Source organism: Mandrillus leucophaeus, unplaced genomic scaffold (assembly GCF_000951045.1).
Source record: "Mandrillus leucophaeus isolate KB7577 unplaced genomic scaffold, Mleu.le_1.0 Scaffold180, whole genome shotgun sequence".
Lineage (NCBI taxonomy): Eukaryota > Metazoa > Chordata > Mammalia > Primates > Cercopithecidae > Mandrillus > Mandrillus leucophaeus.
In genome coordinates this window covers 1,545,635-1,559,454 of record NW_012101810.1, presented here as the reverse complement: position 1 = coordinate 1,559,454, position 13,820 = coordinate 1,545,635, and the positions used below count along the sequence as shown (strand labels likewise).

At 50.3% G+C, this 13,820-nt stretch overlaps 1 protein-coding gene across 1 annotated transcript in view; it reads left to right on the top strand.

The window, feature by feature from the left end:
- SUN1 (Sad1 and UNC84 domain containing 1) overlaps positions 1 to 13,820 on the top strand; it is a 44,787-nt gene that overhangs the window by 14,165 nt on the left and 16,802 nt on the right. Inside the window, exons 7-17 of the mRNA XM_011977569.1 lie at positions 2,052 to 2,135; positions 2,446 to 2,556; positions 4,140 to 4,238; positions 4,804 to 4,897; positions 5,462 to 5,520; positions 5,645 to 5,787; positions 6,242 to 6,451; positions 7,797 to 7,883; positions 9,171 to 9,214; positions 10,641 to 10,770; positions 12,894 to 13,148. Of these exons, the coding sequence (XP_011832959.1) occupies positions 2,052 to 2,135; positions 2,446 to 2,556; positions 4,140 to 4,238; positions 4,804 to 4,897; positions 5,462 to 5,520; positions 5,645 to 5,787; positions 6,242 to 6,451; positions 7,797 to 7,883; positions 9,171 to 9,214; positions 10,641 to 10,770; positions 12,894 to 13,148 (1,316 nt within the window). The remainder of the gene's footprint in view (positions 1 to 2,051; positions 2,136 to 2,445; positions 2,557 to 4,139; positions 4,239 to 4,803; positions 4,898 to 5,461; positions 5,521 to 5,644; positions 5,788 to 6,241; positions 6,452 to 7,796; positions 7,884 to 9,170; positions 9,215 to 10,640; positions 10,771 to 12,893; positions 13,149 to 13,820) is intronic.

Sequence of the window (13,820 nt, the reverse complement as noted above, 5' to 3'; positions counted from 1 at the left end):
TGAGCCACCGTGCCCCACCCAACACACATTGTATCTTCTGAAGTGAGAGGTGGCACATGCCTGCAGTCCCAGCTACTTGGGAGGCTGAGGCAGGAGGATCGCTTGAGCCCAGGAGGTCGAGGCTACAGTGAGCTGAGATCGTACCCCAGCACTTCAGCCTGGGCAAGAGTGAGACCTGTCTCAAATCAATAAATTAAAAAATAGGCTGGATACTGTGGCTTATGCCTGTAATCCCAGATCTTTGGGAGGCAAAGGTGGGAGGATCACATGAGGCCTGGAGTTTGGGACCAGCTTGGGCTGTAACATAGCAAGATCCTATCTCTAAAAAAGCAGAAACAAATTAGCTGGGCATGATGGCATGTGCCTGTACTCCCACCTACTCAGGAGGCTGAGGCAGGAGGATCACTTAGGCCCGGAGTTCAAGGCTGCAATGGGCTATGATCATCACACTGCTAGGCGACAGAGAAAGACCCTGTCTCTAAAAAAAAAAATTAAGAATAAAAATAATAAATAGCAAAGGAGGTGATTCTGGAGGTGATTCCGGTGCTCCGGTGTCCCATCCTTAAGCTGGCGGGTCAGCGGCCATGAAGCAAATGGCTGTTTGGCAGTATCTGAATGTGGTAGTATATGTGTAAACAGCATTGGAGTGAAGTGGCCGCGGCTCGGGGACTCTGTAGATGATTGCTAGTGCGGCAGCAGAGCTGGCGGCCTTCCCCAGGGGTTACCCTGCAGCCCCCTCTCCGGGGTCCCCCAGGGGTTACCCCGCAGCCCCCTCTCCGGGGTCCCCCGGGGGTTACCCTGCAGCCCCTCTCCAGAGTCCCCTGTCCACTACCAGCTGGGCTGTTCCCCAAGTGATTATCTTTGGTGTCCATTCTAAAAGTGCCTGAAATGAGTAATTTGGCTACTTGACTTATCAGGAAGTAGATGTTGGCTTTATGGGAAGAAATAACGCATGTTCATGGTTTTTTAATAGGCGATGCGTCTTTCTACGTGAATAGGATTTTGTGGCTGGCCAGATACACTGCGTCATCTTTTTCATCATTTTTAGTTCAACTTTTTCAAGTGGTTTTAATGAAGCTCAATTATGAATCAGAAAATTACAAATTGAAAATTTATGAATCAAAAGATTGTGAATCCGAAAGCTTTAAGTCAAAAAGCCATGAATCAAAAGGTATTTAAATATTTTTTCCCTCCTTCTTCCACCAGTCGCTTTCCCGGTGGAGAAAGCACTGTGCTTTTCCTCGCCGGGCGCCTCCCTCACTGCCTCCTCCTGCAGTCTTGGTGCTGGCCCTCTCCTGGCTTCCCCCACTGGATCTTGCATCTCTGGGAGCTTGTGGAACTTTTCCTTTGTTCTGTGTGTAGTTCGGTTCTCTCAGAGCTGATCAGTGTTGAAACATCTTTAAGGTTATTTCTTAAATGGAAAGTTAATGTGCTCAACTTTTGATTTTTATTACCTTTTTAAAGCAAAAACTTTACCTGAGTGGTATTTAGAACCTATTTTTTGAGAATTTTTTTTTTTGAGACGGAGTTTCACTCTTGTTGCCCAGGCTGGAATGCAATGGCGCGATCTCAGCTCACTGCAACCTCCGCCTCCTGGGTTCAAGCGATTCTCCTGCCTCAGTCTCCCGAGTAGCTGGGACTACAGGCGTCCGCCACCACGCCTGGCTAATTTTTTGTATTTTTAGTAGAACTGGGTTTCACCATATTAACCAAGATGGTCTTGAACTCCTGACCTTGTGATCCACCCACCTCAGCCTCCCACGTGCTGGGATTATAGGCGTGAGCTGCTGCGCCCGGCCCAGAACGATTTTAAGCTGATGTTTGTATTGTTTGGACTGCGCGCAGGATTCAGCTAGGGGGTGGGGGGGTCTTTCCCGTCTCTTCTCGTGGCCCGGGCCCTGTCACCGGCGTGGTAGGAGCCATCCGCTGCGTGAGCTCTGTGGAAGTGGCTAGCCTAGCACATTCTCTGATCATGGTGACTTCATCAGGGTGCGAGGAGCGCTCGAGCTCGGCGTTGTGAGTTCTCTAAGCCTCTTTTGCGTGTGTTGCAGCTCATGCCAGTTACTGTGGGAGAATGAATGTGAGAGAGGTTCTCAGAGAGGATGGCCACCTCAGTGTAAATGGGGAAGTGCTGTGTAAGTATGGCTTCGTTTTCCTGTGAGCGTCGGTTGTGGAGTTGGCCCCACACGCCGTCACGTTGGGCACTAGCAGAGAATGAGCGGCCCGTGTGACATCGTGGTCCTCACTGATGACGACGGGCTGGTGGAGCTGCTGCTTAAGCCCCCATCACAGAAGCTCATAGCCACCAGATTGCATTTGCTTTGATTGTTAACTGTCTTGTGTGTAATTGAGTTTCCTAGTTTTTCAGACTGCCGTTGCCGTGCACAGCTGAGATGGACAGAGTTTGCTTGTGAATCCGCCACATTCACTGCTTGTCACCCACAGGCGACGACTGTAAGGGCAAGAGGCACCTCGACGCGTACACAGCTGTCCACTTGCAGTCGCCACGGCCGCCCAGGCGGGCAGGGACCCTCCGGCACATCTGGGCTTGTGCAGGTTGTCTCTCGCCCCGTCTCCATCTCATCCTGCCCCGTCACCACGCTATTTGCGCCTTGTGTGGTTTGTGCTTGGAATTCAAGTGCTTTAAAGTCTTGCTGTAAAAACTGACAAGAATAGTATTAACTTTGGTTTAAAACAGGGTGAACCTCTCTCGAAAAGATTCCTTGTGAATTGATTTTTTGGAGATGGAGTCTCACTCTGTCGCCCAGGCTGGAGTGCAGTGGTGCAGTCTCGGCTCACTGCAGCCTCCGCCTCCTGAGTTCAGACAATTCTGCCACAGCCTCCTGAGTGAAAAATTCTTTTTGTGTTTTTAGTAGAGACAGGATTTCGTTATGTTGGTCAGTCTGGTCTTGAACTCCTGACCTGAGGTGATCGACCTGCCTCGGCCTCCCAAAGTTCTGGGATTACAGGTGTGAACCACCGCACCTGGCCTCCTTGTACATTTATTTAGGATGAGTTAAACATTTGAAAAGGAATGTATTTGCGGTGAGATTGAAAGTTGAGAAAAGGTGAGTCCCTGCTCACCCCGCTGTGTGGGAACTGGAACTGGGGCTCGCCGCGGCTGCACCTCTGCCCTGTGCCGCTTTAGTGGTTGCTGTCTGTGCCCCAAAGCTTACATGAGCACATTACTTGTTTCCAGTCTACGCTCAAAACTTTCTTGGCAGAGAGACACCCTTTTTTGGCATCTTAAAAAAAAAGTTTCAAAAATAATTGTCTCATCTGCTAATTAATAAACGTAAAGCAATTGATTTTTCTGTTAAATTCTCATAACCCATACTTCTTTGCATGCCAACCATGTTGTAATTACATAGTTGCAGGAATTAACATACAGATGTTAAGTCACTGTGAGGAGAGAACCACCCACCATGAGATCTGGAACAAAACTTACTTTGGGAGGCCGAGGCGGGTGGATCACTTGAGGCCGGGAGTTCAAGACCAGCCTGGCCAACATAGCAAAACCCTGTCTCTTAAAAAAAAAAAAAAAAAACTGGAACAAAACGGATTTCATGAGCAGTTTCCTGCTTTTTGTAATGTGAGGTTTGATACTAAGTTGATTGTGGTGCATTCCATCATCTGGTAGTGCCGTGTTACCCTTCTGAAACTCTTTTTCACTAGAAAATATTAGCCTTTAGAATAATGTGAATTTTGGTCTTTGAGTAATTATTTTCTCACCTAGAGCGTATGAACTGCAGGGGTCTATGGAATTTCAATCTGCTTTAAAATATGGTACTATCTTTCCAATATAAACTCTGCTGGCACCAATGGCCAATATTTATAGGGTGGCTTCCAACCGCTGCCCCCGGGGTTTCGTAGGGGATATCTGCATTTTACATCTGAAGTATCTGCAGGCAGAAGTGAGTGAAAACTATTAAATATAGAACTGAGCTTTTCCTATGGTAATGTCAGTGTGGTATTGCCAACACTTACAAGAGTTACTTGGTTTTCGTATTTTTTGAGGAGACTCGACCCACCGACGTGGGCTGTGGTGAAGTGTGTGGTGTGGGCGTCCCCGCGGTGCCGTCAGTGCGGAGGCTGGTCTCTGGCGTCTGTCTGCGGCCTTACACATCTTCTCTGCGCAGGTTACTTCTTGCTGCAGACTCTGCGCAGGATCGGAGCTGCGGGCCGGGCTGTGTCTAGGACGGCGTGGTCGGCCCTGTGGCTGGCCGTGGTTGCTCCAGGTGGCTATTTTGGGTTTCTGTGTTGCGTTCTCTCCAGAGCTTCTGGCAGCTAAGCACCTGCACTCGATGATTTACCTAACCAAGTAAAAATCTCATGTAGGCTCTCATGCTTTGACCCTTGGCGTAACGTGTCTCGTTCCTCATGATGTAGCAGTGTTAACTGACTCTACTTGCTGCATGAGCGCCCTTGGTTTCTCTGGGGTTGGGTCTGGGGTGAGTCCGGCTGCTTGAGTGCCCTGTGCAGGGCACAGAATGCATGGATCTGGGGCTTGCTCTCCTGCATCCTGTCCTGCGTGTTCATCAGCGTGATACGTTACTGCCTCGCCTCTCCTGCATCCTGTCCTGCGTGTTCATCACGTTACTGCCTCGCCTCTCCTGCATGCTGTCCTGTGTATTCATCAGCGTGGCACGTTACTGCCTCGCGTGGCAACTAGCATCATGGAACTTCTTCACCTCCAGCTTCATCTTCATGTGCTTCTTGCTTGGCCTTCACAGAAACAGTCCCTTTAGGAGCTTGGTTTTCCTGAGAACATTTCCTTAGAACGTTTGGTGTTTTCTCTTGTAGGGAAGGCAGCCTCCGGAGTGTTCTGGTGGCTGGGGATTGGATGGTACCAGTTTGTTACTTTGATTTCTTGGCTGAATGTGTTTCTTCTTACCAGGTAAGGAAATGGATATCATGTCAGCTTGGTGCTTTAAAGAACCAATTTTGTGCCATTCGCAGGCTCTCATTTGATTTGTTATTTTATAAGGATTTCGCTTGTGTTCACATAGTGTTTGTATATTTTACAAAAGTGCCTTTATATTCTTATTTTTCAAACCAACCTGTGAGATAAGAAAGGCAGATATCATTAAGGAAAACAAGTGTGCAGAGGTGAGGCAGCTGGAAGGGCCTGGGCAGGGTGGGGACCCAGGTCCAGGCTCCTCCCCTGCTGCAGTGCCCAGTGGCGCCAGTCACCTCGGGAGACTGGTGACCTGAAGGGGCAGAGACTCAGGGCAGCTCAGGCCGTCCCCACAGCACCAGAAAGTTGGTACCATAGGTCTCGAGGACGCCGTTGTACACTAAGGTTCTCCTGTAGGCGTCACAAGCCTTGTAGATAAAACCGTAACTGCTTTTCTAACACTGGGGGGTGGATTTTGCACAAAATTATCTAGAGGGGGAAAGCAGATTGGTGAATGCTGACTTTCATTTTTTCCAAATCAAAGGTTTTCATTTTTACCCCCAGGTGCCTTCGAAACATCTGCAAGCTTTTAGTCTTGCTCGTCCCACTCCTCCTTTTACTCGGTAAGTCAATCCAGGGGCTAAGCAATACACATACATGTAACTTAGTGGAAAAAAATGAGCGTGTAAGTCCATGTTTTGAGAAACGTGGTGTACCTGTGTGCGTGTGGTGGTTACTCTCTTTTAGCAGGTCTCTCCTTACGGGGCCAGGGCGATTTCTTTTCGTTCCTGCCTGTGTTGAACTGGGCAAACACGCATAGAACACAGCGGGTGGATGACCCCCAGGATGTATTTAAACCCGCGACTTCTCGCCTGAACCAGCCTCTACAGGTAAGAGGGTAGAAGGGCCTGTCAGTTGGCACCGCACATGTGAGGTCTTCAGGGACGCATCCACACTGCTGTAAGCCAGGCACTGCAGTCAGGTGCCCTGTTGTAGGAAATATTTTTAAATGTCAGATAAGCAAGTCTTTGGAGCTCCTTAAGTGTTCTAAGAGTTCAAATGCACATTTAAAGTACTCTCATGATTCAGTTAGTTTTAATGTAAAAAACATTATAGTATTCATTACTGTGCAAAGTACGGAAAGTATAGAGAAGCAAATGAGAACCACCCATAGTCAGGCACATAAGGATCAAACCTGATACTCCAGGTTTCTGTGGATTCCTCCATTTGTGTGCTGTGCACCCCAGAGCTGGCGTCTTGCTGTAGGATACTGTTTGGAGGTTTTGACTGACTCTGCTCATGGTGACTTGATTACCTGGTTTCATTCCTCTCTTACCATTTCAGGGTGACAACGAGGCTTTTCCATGGCATTGGATGAGTGGCATGGAGCAGCAGGTGACCTCCCTTTCTGGACAGTGCCACCACCATGGCGAGAATCTCCGAGAGCTGACCACTTTGCTTCAGAAGCTGCAGGCTCGGGTGGACCAGATGGACAATGGCGCTGCCGGGCCATCAACATCGGTCAGAGATGCTGTGGGACAGCCCCTGAAGGAGGTGAGTGCTGCCGGGCTACTGGGCTCCACGGTGACACCAGCGCGCTTCTGGGTGCCGTGTTCTCTCTCTTTGGGCGACAGAGGGGATGGGAGAGGTGTCGTTGTGACAAGGGGTTGCACTTTCTGTTCTTAGTTGTTGAGAGCAGTGTGCCGGGGAAGGAGTGGGTTTCCCATCGTCTGCTGATGACCAGGAGGTGTGGCTTCCATAGCACGCGTGGAAGTGGTGGGCAGGAGATGTGTGATAACCCCAAGCGGGAAGTCTGGCGGTCGTGGAGAACCGTGGCCTTTCCTGTCCTATTCTCCAGATTGCCCTCCTGGTGACAGGTCATGGCGCTCTGTCCCTGTAGACGGGACGGCCACTGAGCGTCCCTGTAGACAGGACAACCACTGAGATGGACACATACTGTCTCACGTGGGCCCCAGACGCACTTCGCCTCGGAGGCAGCCCAAGATGCCCCCGCCCACCGCAGGGATTGCGTGGGGGGGCCCAGGAACCTCTGCTTCAGAGGATGCCCTCTCTTGTAAAGAAAATAGTCGACAGTTTTTCAGAACAGTTTAGTGAAAACTAAATTGTATGTGGCCTAAGCTCATTTTAGTACAGATTGAGCCCATTCTTAAGCTGTCTTCCAGCACGTGCCTGTCTGGGTGTGATCATGGCAGTGATTGGAACGCAGAGCAGGGCTTCCCTCAGAAGCGGTGCACGCAGTGTTAAACGCTCAGCCACCTGGCAGCGGGCAGAGCCTGGTACCTGCTTCCCGGAGCCTCTAGCTCATGTTTGCATCTGCACTGCCTAGTGGAGGACGCCACTACTAGCATATGGTTGTTACATTTTTGTCAGTCAACACCACATCGAACTTTAAATGGCAGGTTCTCACTTGCATGGCCCCATTTCAGGTGCCCAGTAGCCACGAGTGACTGGTGCTGCCCTGCTGGACAGCACAGCTGCAGCACGGCCCACCGTGGCCCGAGGTGGGCATCAGGCCCTCACGGGGTTTGCTGTGTCAGTGCACTGGGCTCAGGCCTGTGGTCCCAGCTACTCAGTAGGCCGAGGCGGGAGGGTCATCTGAGCCCAGGAGGTGGAGGTTGCAATGAACCACAGAGGGGACCCGTGGTTCAGGCTGGAGTGCAGCCGTAAAATAAATAAATATATAAATAAAGATCTCTGGAGTTAGGGATGAAGATGAGGATGTTGTTATTAAGCGGATTATTCCTTTAGGGTCTGTGACACATTGCAACCGCAGATTCTCTGATTGTCGACATTCCGTGTAGAAACGCCTTGGCCTAACTTGCCAGATTTTTGTTGCTTAGCTTTCTCCATCATTTGTTCACCCCTTTTCTTTCCTAAGACTGACTTTATGGCTTTTCACCAAGAACATGAAGTGCGCATCTCACACTTGGAAGATATTCTGGGAAAACTGAGAGAAAAATCTGAGGTATTTATTTTTCACCTTATACTTTTTTAAAATAAAAAGAAAATCAACTATGGCTCATATTTTAAAGCCCCTGGGTCATTTAATGTTCCTCTTTTTAGGCTATTTGCTGTTGTTTTGTGTAAAGTGGAAAGAAACACTTGTTCTCTGTCTGGTGTGGCAGCGGCTCTGGGACTCTTAACATTTAATCGGGCGTGTAACTCACTCATCCCTGTGTCTCGGCACAGAGTAGGGCTGCACACGCCAGGAGGTGGCTCTGCCAATTCCAGGCGGCCTCTGGGTTCCCATCCAGCTTTTTCCGGCTCCAGGGTGCTTCCTCGCTGCCACACACCCTCTTGCAGTGTCTTTAGAGGGGAGATAAAGGACCTGAACCTTTTGACAGACAGCACTAGCTTTGGGTGGGAAGGCTGGGACCATTAGTTGCTGAGAATGCCAGGGGAGGGGCCGGGCCTCTGTGCTGCCCTCAGCCCTTGGGAGTTAGGGTGGGGCTCAGGTTCCGGCTCTTTGTGTCTCTGGTGCTTGACACAGAGCCTGGCGTGTCACATGTGCATGTGTGTATTGAACTACATTGAGAAACGTGGTGAGCCTAAGGGTTGTCTTTAGCACACCCTTTTGGGAATCTTGGGACCTGCTCATGGATTATGGAACCTGTGAGATCAGGCGGGTTTACCTGGGAGGGAGAGGAGGGCTGAGAGGAGCAGGCAGAGGGGAGAATGTACCCGCCTGCGAGGGTCTGCGGGGCGCCGCCTCCTGTGTCCACTCGTGAAGGTCTGCGGGGCGCCGCCTCCTGTGTCCGCTCGTGAGGGTCTGCAGGGTGCCTCCTCCTATGTCCGCCTGCCCTGGGCCAGGCTGTGGAGACCTCCGTGGAGTGAGACTTGGGGCTGACGCCGGCGCTCAGCATGGTGCTGCTGTCAGGTCGCGCGGATGGCACAGGCCAGCATGGCTCAGCTTCATGTGTGCCTCTTCCGTGTCCCTGTCCTTCACGTTTAGAACACACTCTGGAGGTGTGACAGGGAGCTGACTCCCAGCCTGGGTGCTGGTTACGGGAGCTGCATGTTCTGAGCCCGCCAGGCCGTCCCCGTGTGATTTGTGCTCCTTTCTGCACACACTTGATGAAGGTTACTTTCAAATGTACAATGAACACTTCCTACCTGCCACACACAGGCGGATCTGGACTTTGAATTAAAGGGGGTGTTTCAGAGAAATCAATGGAGTTTTAAGTATATGGATTTATGAAAAGTTAATATATAACTTAAAGTATTTCAGTAGATTATTTCTTGTATTTTTTAGGCCATCCAGAAGGAATTAGAACAGACCAAGCAAAAAACAGTCAGGTAGGAGGATTTGGAAAACACTCACTTTTGTCTCGTGTGTGTGTGTGTGTGTGTGTGTGTGTGTGTTATGTGGAGCGGCAGCAGAGTGATGAACGAGGGGACACGGGGCCGGCCTCCACCGTGGGTCACCTGAAGGCCCTGAGGTTTGTGCTGACAGACACTCCTGCTGGGCTGCGTGAGGACAAACGGGGCCTGAGGGACTTGCCACATCCCCTTCCGTGTGGCATGGACCTCCGTGTCAAAGGTGCTGCCCTTGCCTCTGCTGTAACTTCGTCTCCAGTGTGCTTGCAGAGCCACCCTCAGGGAGTAGGTCGAGGCCCATCTTGCGGCCCATGCCATAGTGGGTGTCATGGTGGGCTCTGCGCCGGGCCTGCACTGGCACCGTTGGCATCTAGGTGGGTGGGGTTACAGCTCAGCCTCATCCCTGCTGCTGTTCCTGGAGGGCAGCCCCTGGTGGGCAGGACACCTGCTTCCAGAACCACCCGATTTGTGCTGGGCATGTCACGGTGGGCCTCTCTGCGTGGCTGTTGGCCCTGCTGCCCTTGGAATTCATGGCACATCCGGGTCCCTCTGCGCTTCCTGGGGATGCTGGCGTTTTGCTCCTCGAGGACTCCAGGCGGCTTTCTTCCACACAACTACTGATTTGCCTGAAGCCTGCTTAAGTGGAGTGCCTCCCTCTCACAGGTGTTCCCAACACGGCAGCTTTGTCTGTCTTCCTTAGTTTTATACACACAGCTCATACCCCCACAGCCCTCCCCACTTCTAGATTGGGCAGCCTTGGCTTGGTTGTGGTTTCCCAAGGTCCCCGCGTCTGCACTCAGGAGGGTCCGTCCTCCCCTGTGCCCCATGTTCCTCCTCTGTGAGGACAGGTGTGAGAGCTGAAGCAGTTTTCTCTTCTTCCAGAGCTTTTATTTTAATAAAAAGTTGCTTTAATACGGTAATATGTCAGTCCTAAAGTGTTGATCCAGGAATGAGCTTTTTGAGATATGAATTGTTAGTGTCTCATTAAGTATGTGTACCTATAAAGGCCTCAAGTGATCCGTCTGCTTCGGCCTCCCAAAGTGCTGGGCTTATAGGCATGAGCAACCGTGTCCAGTCCAGAAATAAAGTTTTTAGATGCTTAAATCGTTTTCAGAGAGAGCTCTCACTCGCCACTGAGAAACACCGCTAGCAGCATTTTTGTAGGTAGCCTCCTTGTGCAGTGTGGATATTTGTAGGTTACAGACATAAATTGATGCAGAAGAAGACCTCTCTGGGATTTTTATTGGAAACTCGCATTCAGTTTCCATGTTAGTGTGGCACAGGTTGACATCTGTACAGTTAGGACACCCAGGAGTGGGATCGGGTCCCCTCAGCCTGTGTGTAGTGCGGGAAGTGTGTAGGCTGGGAGGCTTGTGTGTGACCCATTCTCACTGTTGGATTCCAGTGCGGTTGGTGAGCAGCTCCTGCCCACGGTCGAGCACCTCCAACTGGAGCTGGATCAGCTAAAGTCAGAGCTGTCCAGCTGGCGACACATGAAGACTGGCTGTGAGACAGTGGATGCTCTACAAGAAAGAGTGAGCTACTTGCGTGTTTACTTTTTGTTTTATAATAGAGTAAAAGAAAACCTGATGACTTAGGTTTATTAGTTGTTTAATTTTTTTTTTTTTTTTTTTTGAGACCGAGTCTTGCTGTGGCGTGCAGGCTAGACTGCAGTGGCACGATCTCGGCTCACTGCAGACCACCTCCACCTCTTGGGTTCAAACTCTTCTCCCACCTTAGCCTCCCGAGTAGCTGGGACTAGTGGCACGTGCCACTATGCCCAGCTAATTTTTGTGTTTTCAGTAGAGACGGGGTTTCACCACAATGGTCAGGCTGGTCTCAAGATTCCTGACTCCAAGTGATCTATTTGCTTCGGCCTCCCAAAGTGCTGGGATTACAGGCCTTAGCCACCCACCACGCCTGGCCTAAGTTGTTTAATTTCAACTTCCTTTAAAAACTTTTTTGACTATATGTGAACTTTTTAAATATTTCAAAATAACTAATTCAGCGCTCTGTAGATTTTCCCGTTCCCCCACCACTGCCTGTCAGCACCCACCGTGCGTCTTTCCAGTCTCCTTGGTGTGCGTGCAGCCCAGGGCCAGCGCTGACTTGTAGCTGGGTGGTTGTTGTGTACCTTTCATTAAATAGACCCACCTTGAACCTGCTGCTTGCTCTGTTTCATGTTAAAACGTATCATAGACATTGCTTCAAGTCCATCATCCTTAGGCAGAGGAGAAAATCTAGACATTTAGAGCTGCTTAAGAATGAAAACACAATCATTTGGCAAAAGTCGTCAAAGTCAGACAGTAGATTGGTAAAGGTATTTGCAATATGTGTGGTAAAATTATCTCTGATGGGCAGAGAGCCCCTAGAATTGGTAAGAAGAGAAGCAGTGGCGACAGAGAAAGCGTGCGATAGGCTGGGCGCGGTGGCTCACACCTGTAATTCCAGCACTCTGGGAGGCCTAGGCGGGCGGATCACCTGAGGTCAGGAGTTGGAGACCAGCCTGGCCAACTTGGTGAAACCCTCTACTAAAAATACAAAATTAGCCGGGTGTAGTGGCGCGGGTCTGTAATCCCAGCTACTCGGGAGGCCGAGGCAGGAGAATCGCTTGAACCTGGGAGGCGGAGGTTGCAGTGAGCCGAGATCACGCCATTGCACTCCAGCCTGGGAGAGAGTGAGACTCTGTCTCAAAAAAAAAAAAAAAAAAAAAAAAAAGCCAATGTGCCATCAGGGAGCTGAGTCCTGCTGATGGGACTTGCAGACTACAGCAGGCTCTCATCTGTAGTCTACAGGCCCACGAGGACGCCGGCTGCTGTCAGCACTGGCCAAGGCTGCGGGCTTTCCCCTGGCCAGGAGGACTGTCACCAACCACGGCCTCGGGGGGAAAATCTTAGGATATTCACCAGTGACAAATACCTGCACTCTTTGAAACGCACAACCATGCCCTTGGGAGTCATCCTACAGAAATAAAGGCACCAGTACAGAGGCCACACAGGCAGGAGGGTTAGTGCTGCGAAGTTAGTGTGGGGAGAAGTGAGGGTAGAAAGCAGCCACGTGCCACTGTTAGCGGGTGTGGGCTAGAGAAAGGTGTGTCCACACGTGGAGCGTGGGAGGGTGGCTGTGATGAACGGCCGTGCCATAGGCTTTGCCATGTCCTTCACGGTCTATTGTTATAAAGCAAGAAGAAAAAGGTATTTACATATGTGTTTGTGTGCGTAGAAATAACACGGGGCGTATTTAGCATACATGAAGCTATAATTTAGGTTCGTTTATATGACTATTTTCTTACCAGACCAAGTTTGTTGATGGCAGGGCCTCTCCAGTGCACCTGTGTGCCTAGCTGCAGGGTGCCCGGCGGGTGCTTGCTGGATGGACACGCACCTCCAGATGGTGTGGACATGCCCCATCACATCTTGCAGCTCCTAGGATGCAGGTCGTCCTCATCCCATGAACTCGCCTATTTCTGTTCTTTTTAACGTGTTCCTGCATTATTGGAGGGGTTCTTAAATTTAATACGAAGGAAAACACTGTCACAATGACATTCTAGATTTCGAGAGGATATATAATACTTCTGAGATATCTAAGATAATGGACCAAAAGAATGGAAATGATTTAGTTAAAATAGTAAATTTGTGTCTCTCTACTGTTTTACTAGGTGGATGTGCAAGTCAGAGAAACGGTGAAACTCCTGTTTTCCGAAGATCAGCAAGGCGGCTCTCTGGAACAGCTGCTACAGAGGTTCTCGTCGCAGTGTGTGAGCAGAGGCGACTTGCACACAATGCTGCGAGACCTGGAGCTGCAGATCCTGAGGAACGTCACCCACCACATTTCCGTGACCAAGCGGCTCCCAGCCTCGGAAGTCGTGGTGTCTGCTGTGAGCGAGGCGGGGGCGTCTGGAATAACAGAGGCGGTGAGTCGGCGGCAAGAAATGCTTACAGTCCATTCTCTGCTGAGACTGAAGACCTCGCTGTGAGGCGTGGATGTTGATGTGTTGTTTTAAGAGTGGTTTGGCTGGGGTATGCTTAGCTGACATAAGTGAGATGGGATGTGCCTGGGCAGTGCCGTGTATGGAGGGGCACCTGTGCGGTGAGCTTCAGCTCTTGCTGTCGATGTCATTACTGAGCTGCCTCTTGGGAGTTCTTTATACTTTGTGAATCTTTTTGTCCGAAAGAGCCCATCTGCCTGTGTGGTGGCCACACCTTCTGAAGTTCCATGAAAATGTTTCCGTGTATTAGTCTGTTCTCATGCTGCTAATAAAGACATACCCAGGACTGGGCAATTTAGAAAGGATGATTGACAGTTCCACATGGCTGGGAAAGCCTCACAATCATGGGGGAAGGTGAACAAGGAGCAAAGTCATGTCTTACATGGCGGCAGGCAAGAGAGCATGTGCAAGGGAACTCCCTTTATAAAACCATCAGATCTCGTGAGACACTATCAGGAGAACAGCATGGGAGAAACCCCACCCCCAGGACTCAGTTTCCCCACCTAGTCTCCACCACAGTGTGGGAATTATGGGAGCTGCAATTCAAGGCCATGACTCGGTTCCCCCCACCCAGTCCCCACCACAGCGTGGGAATTA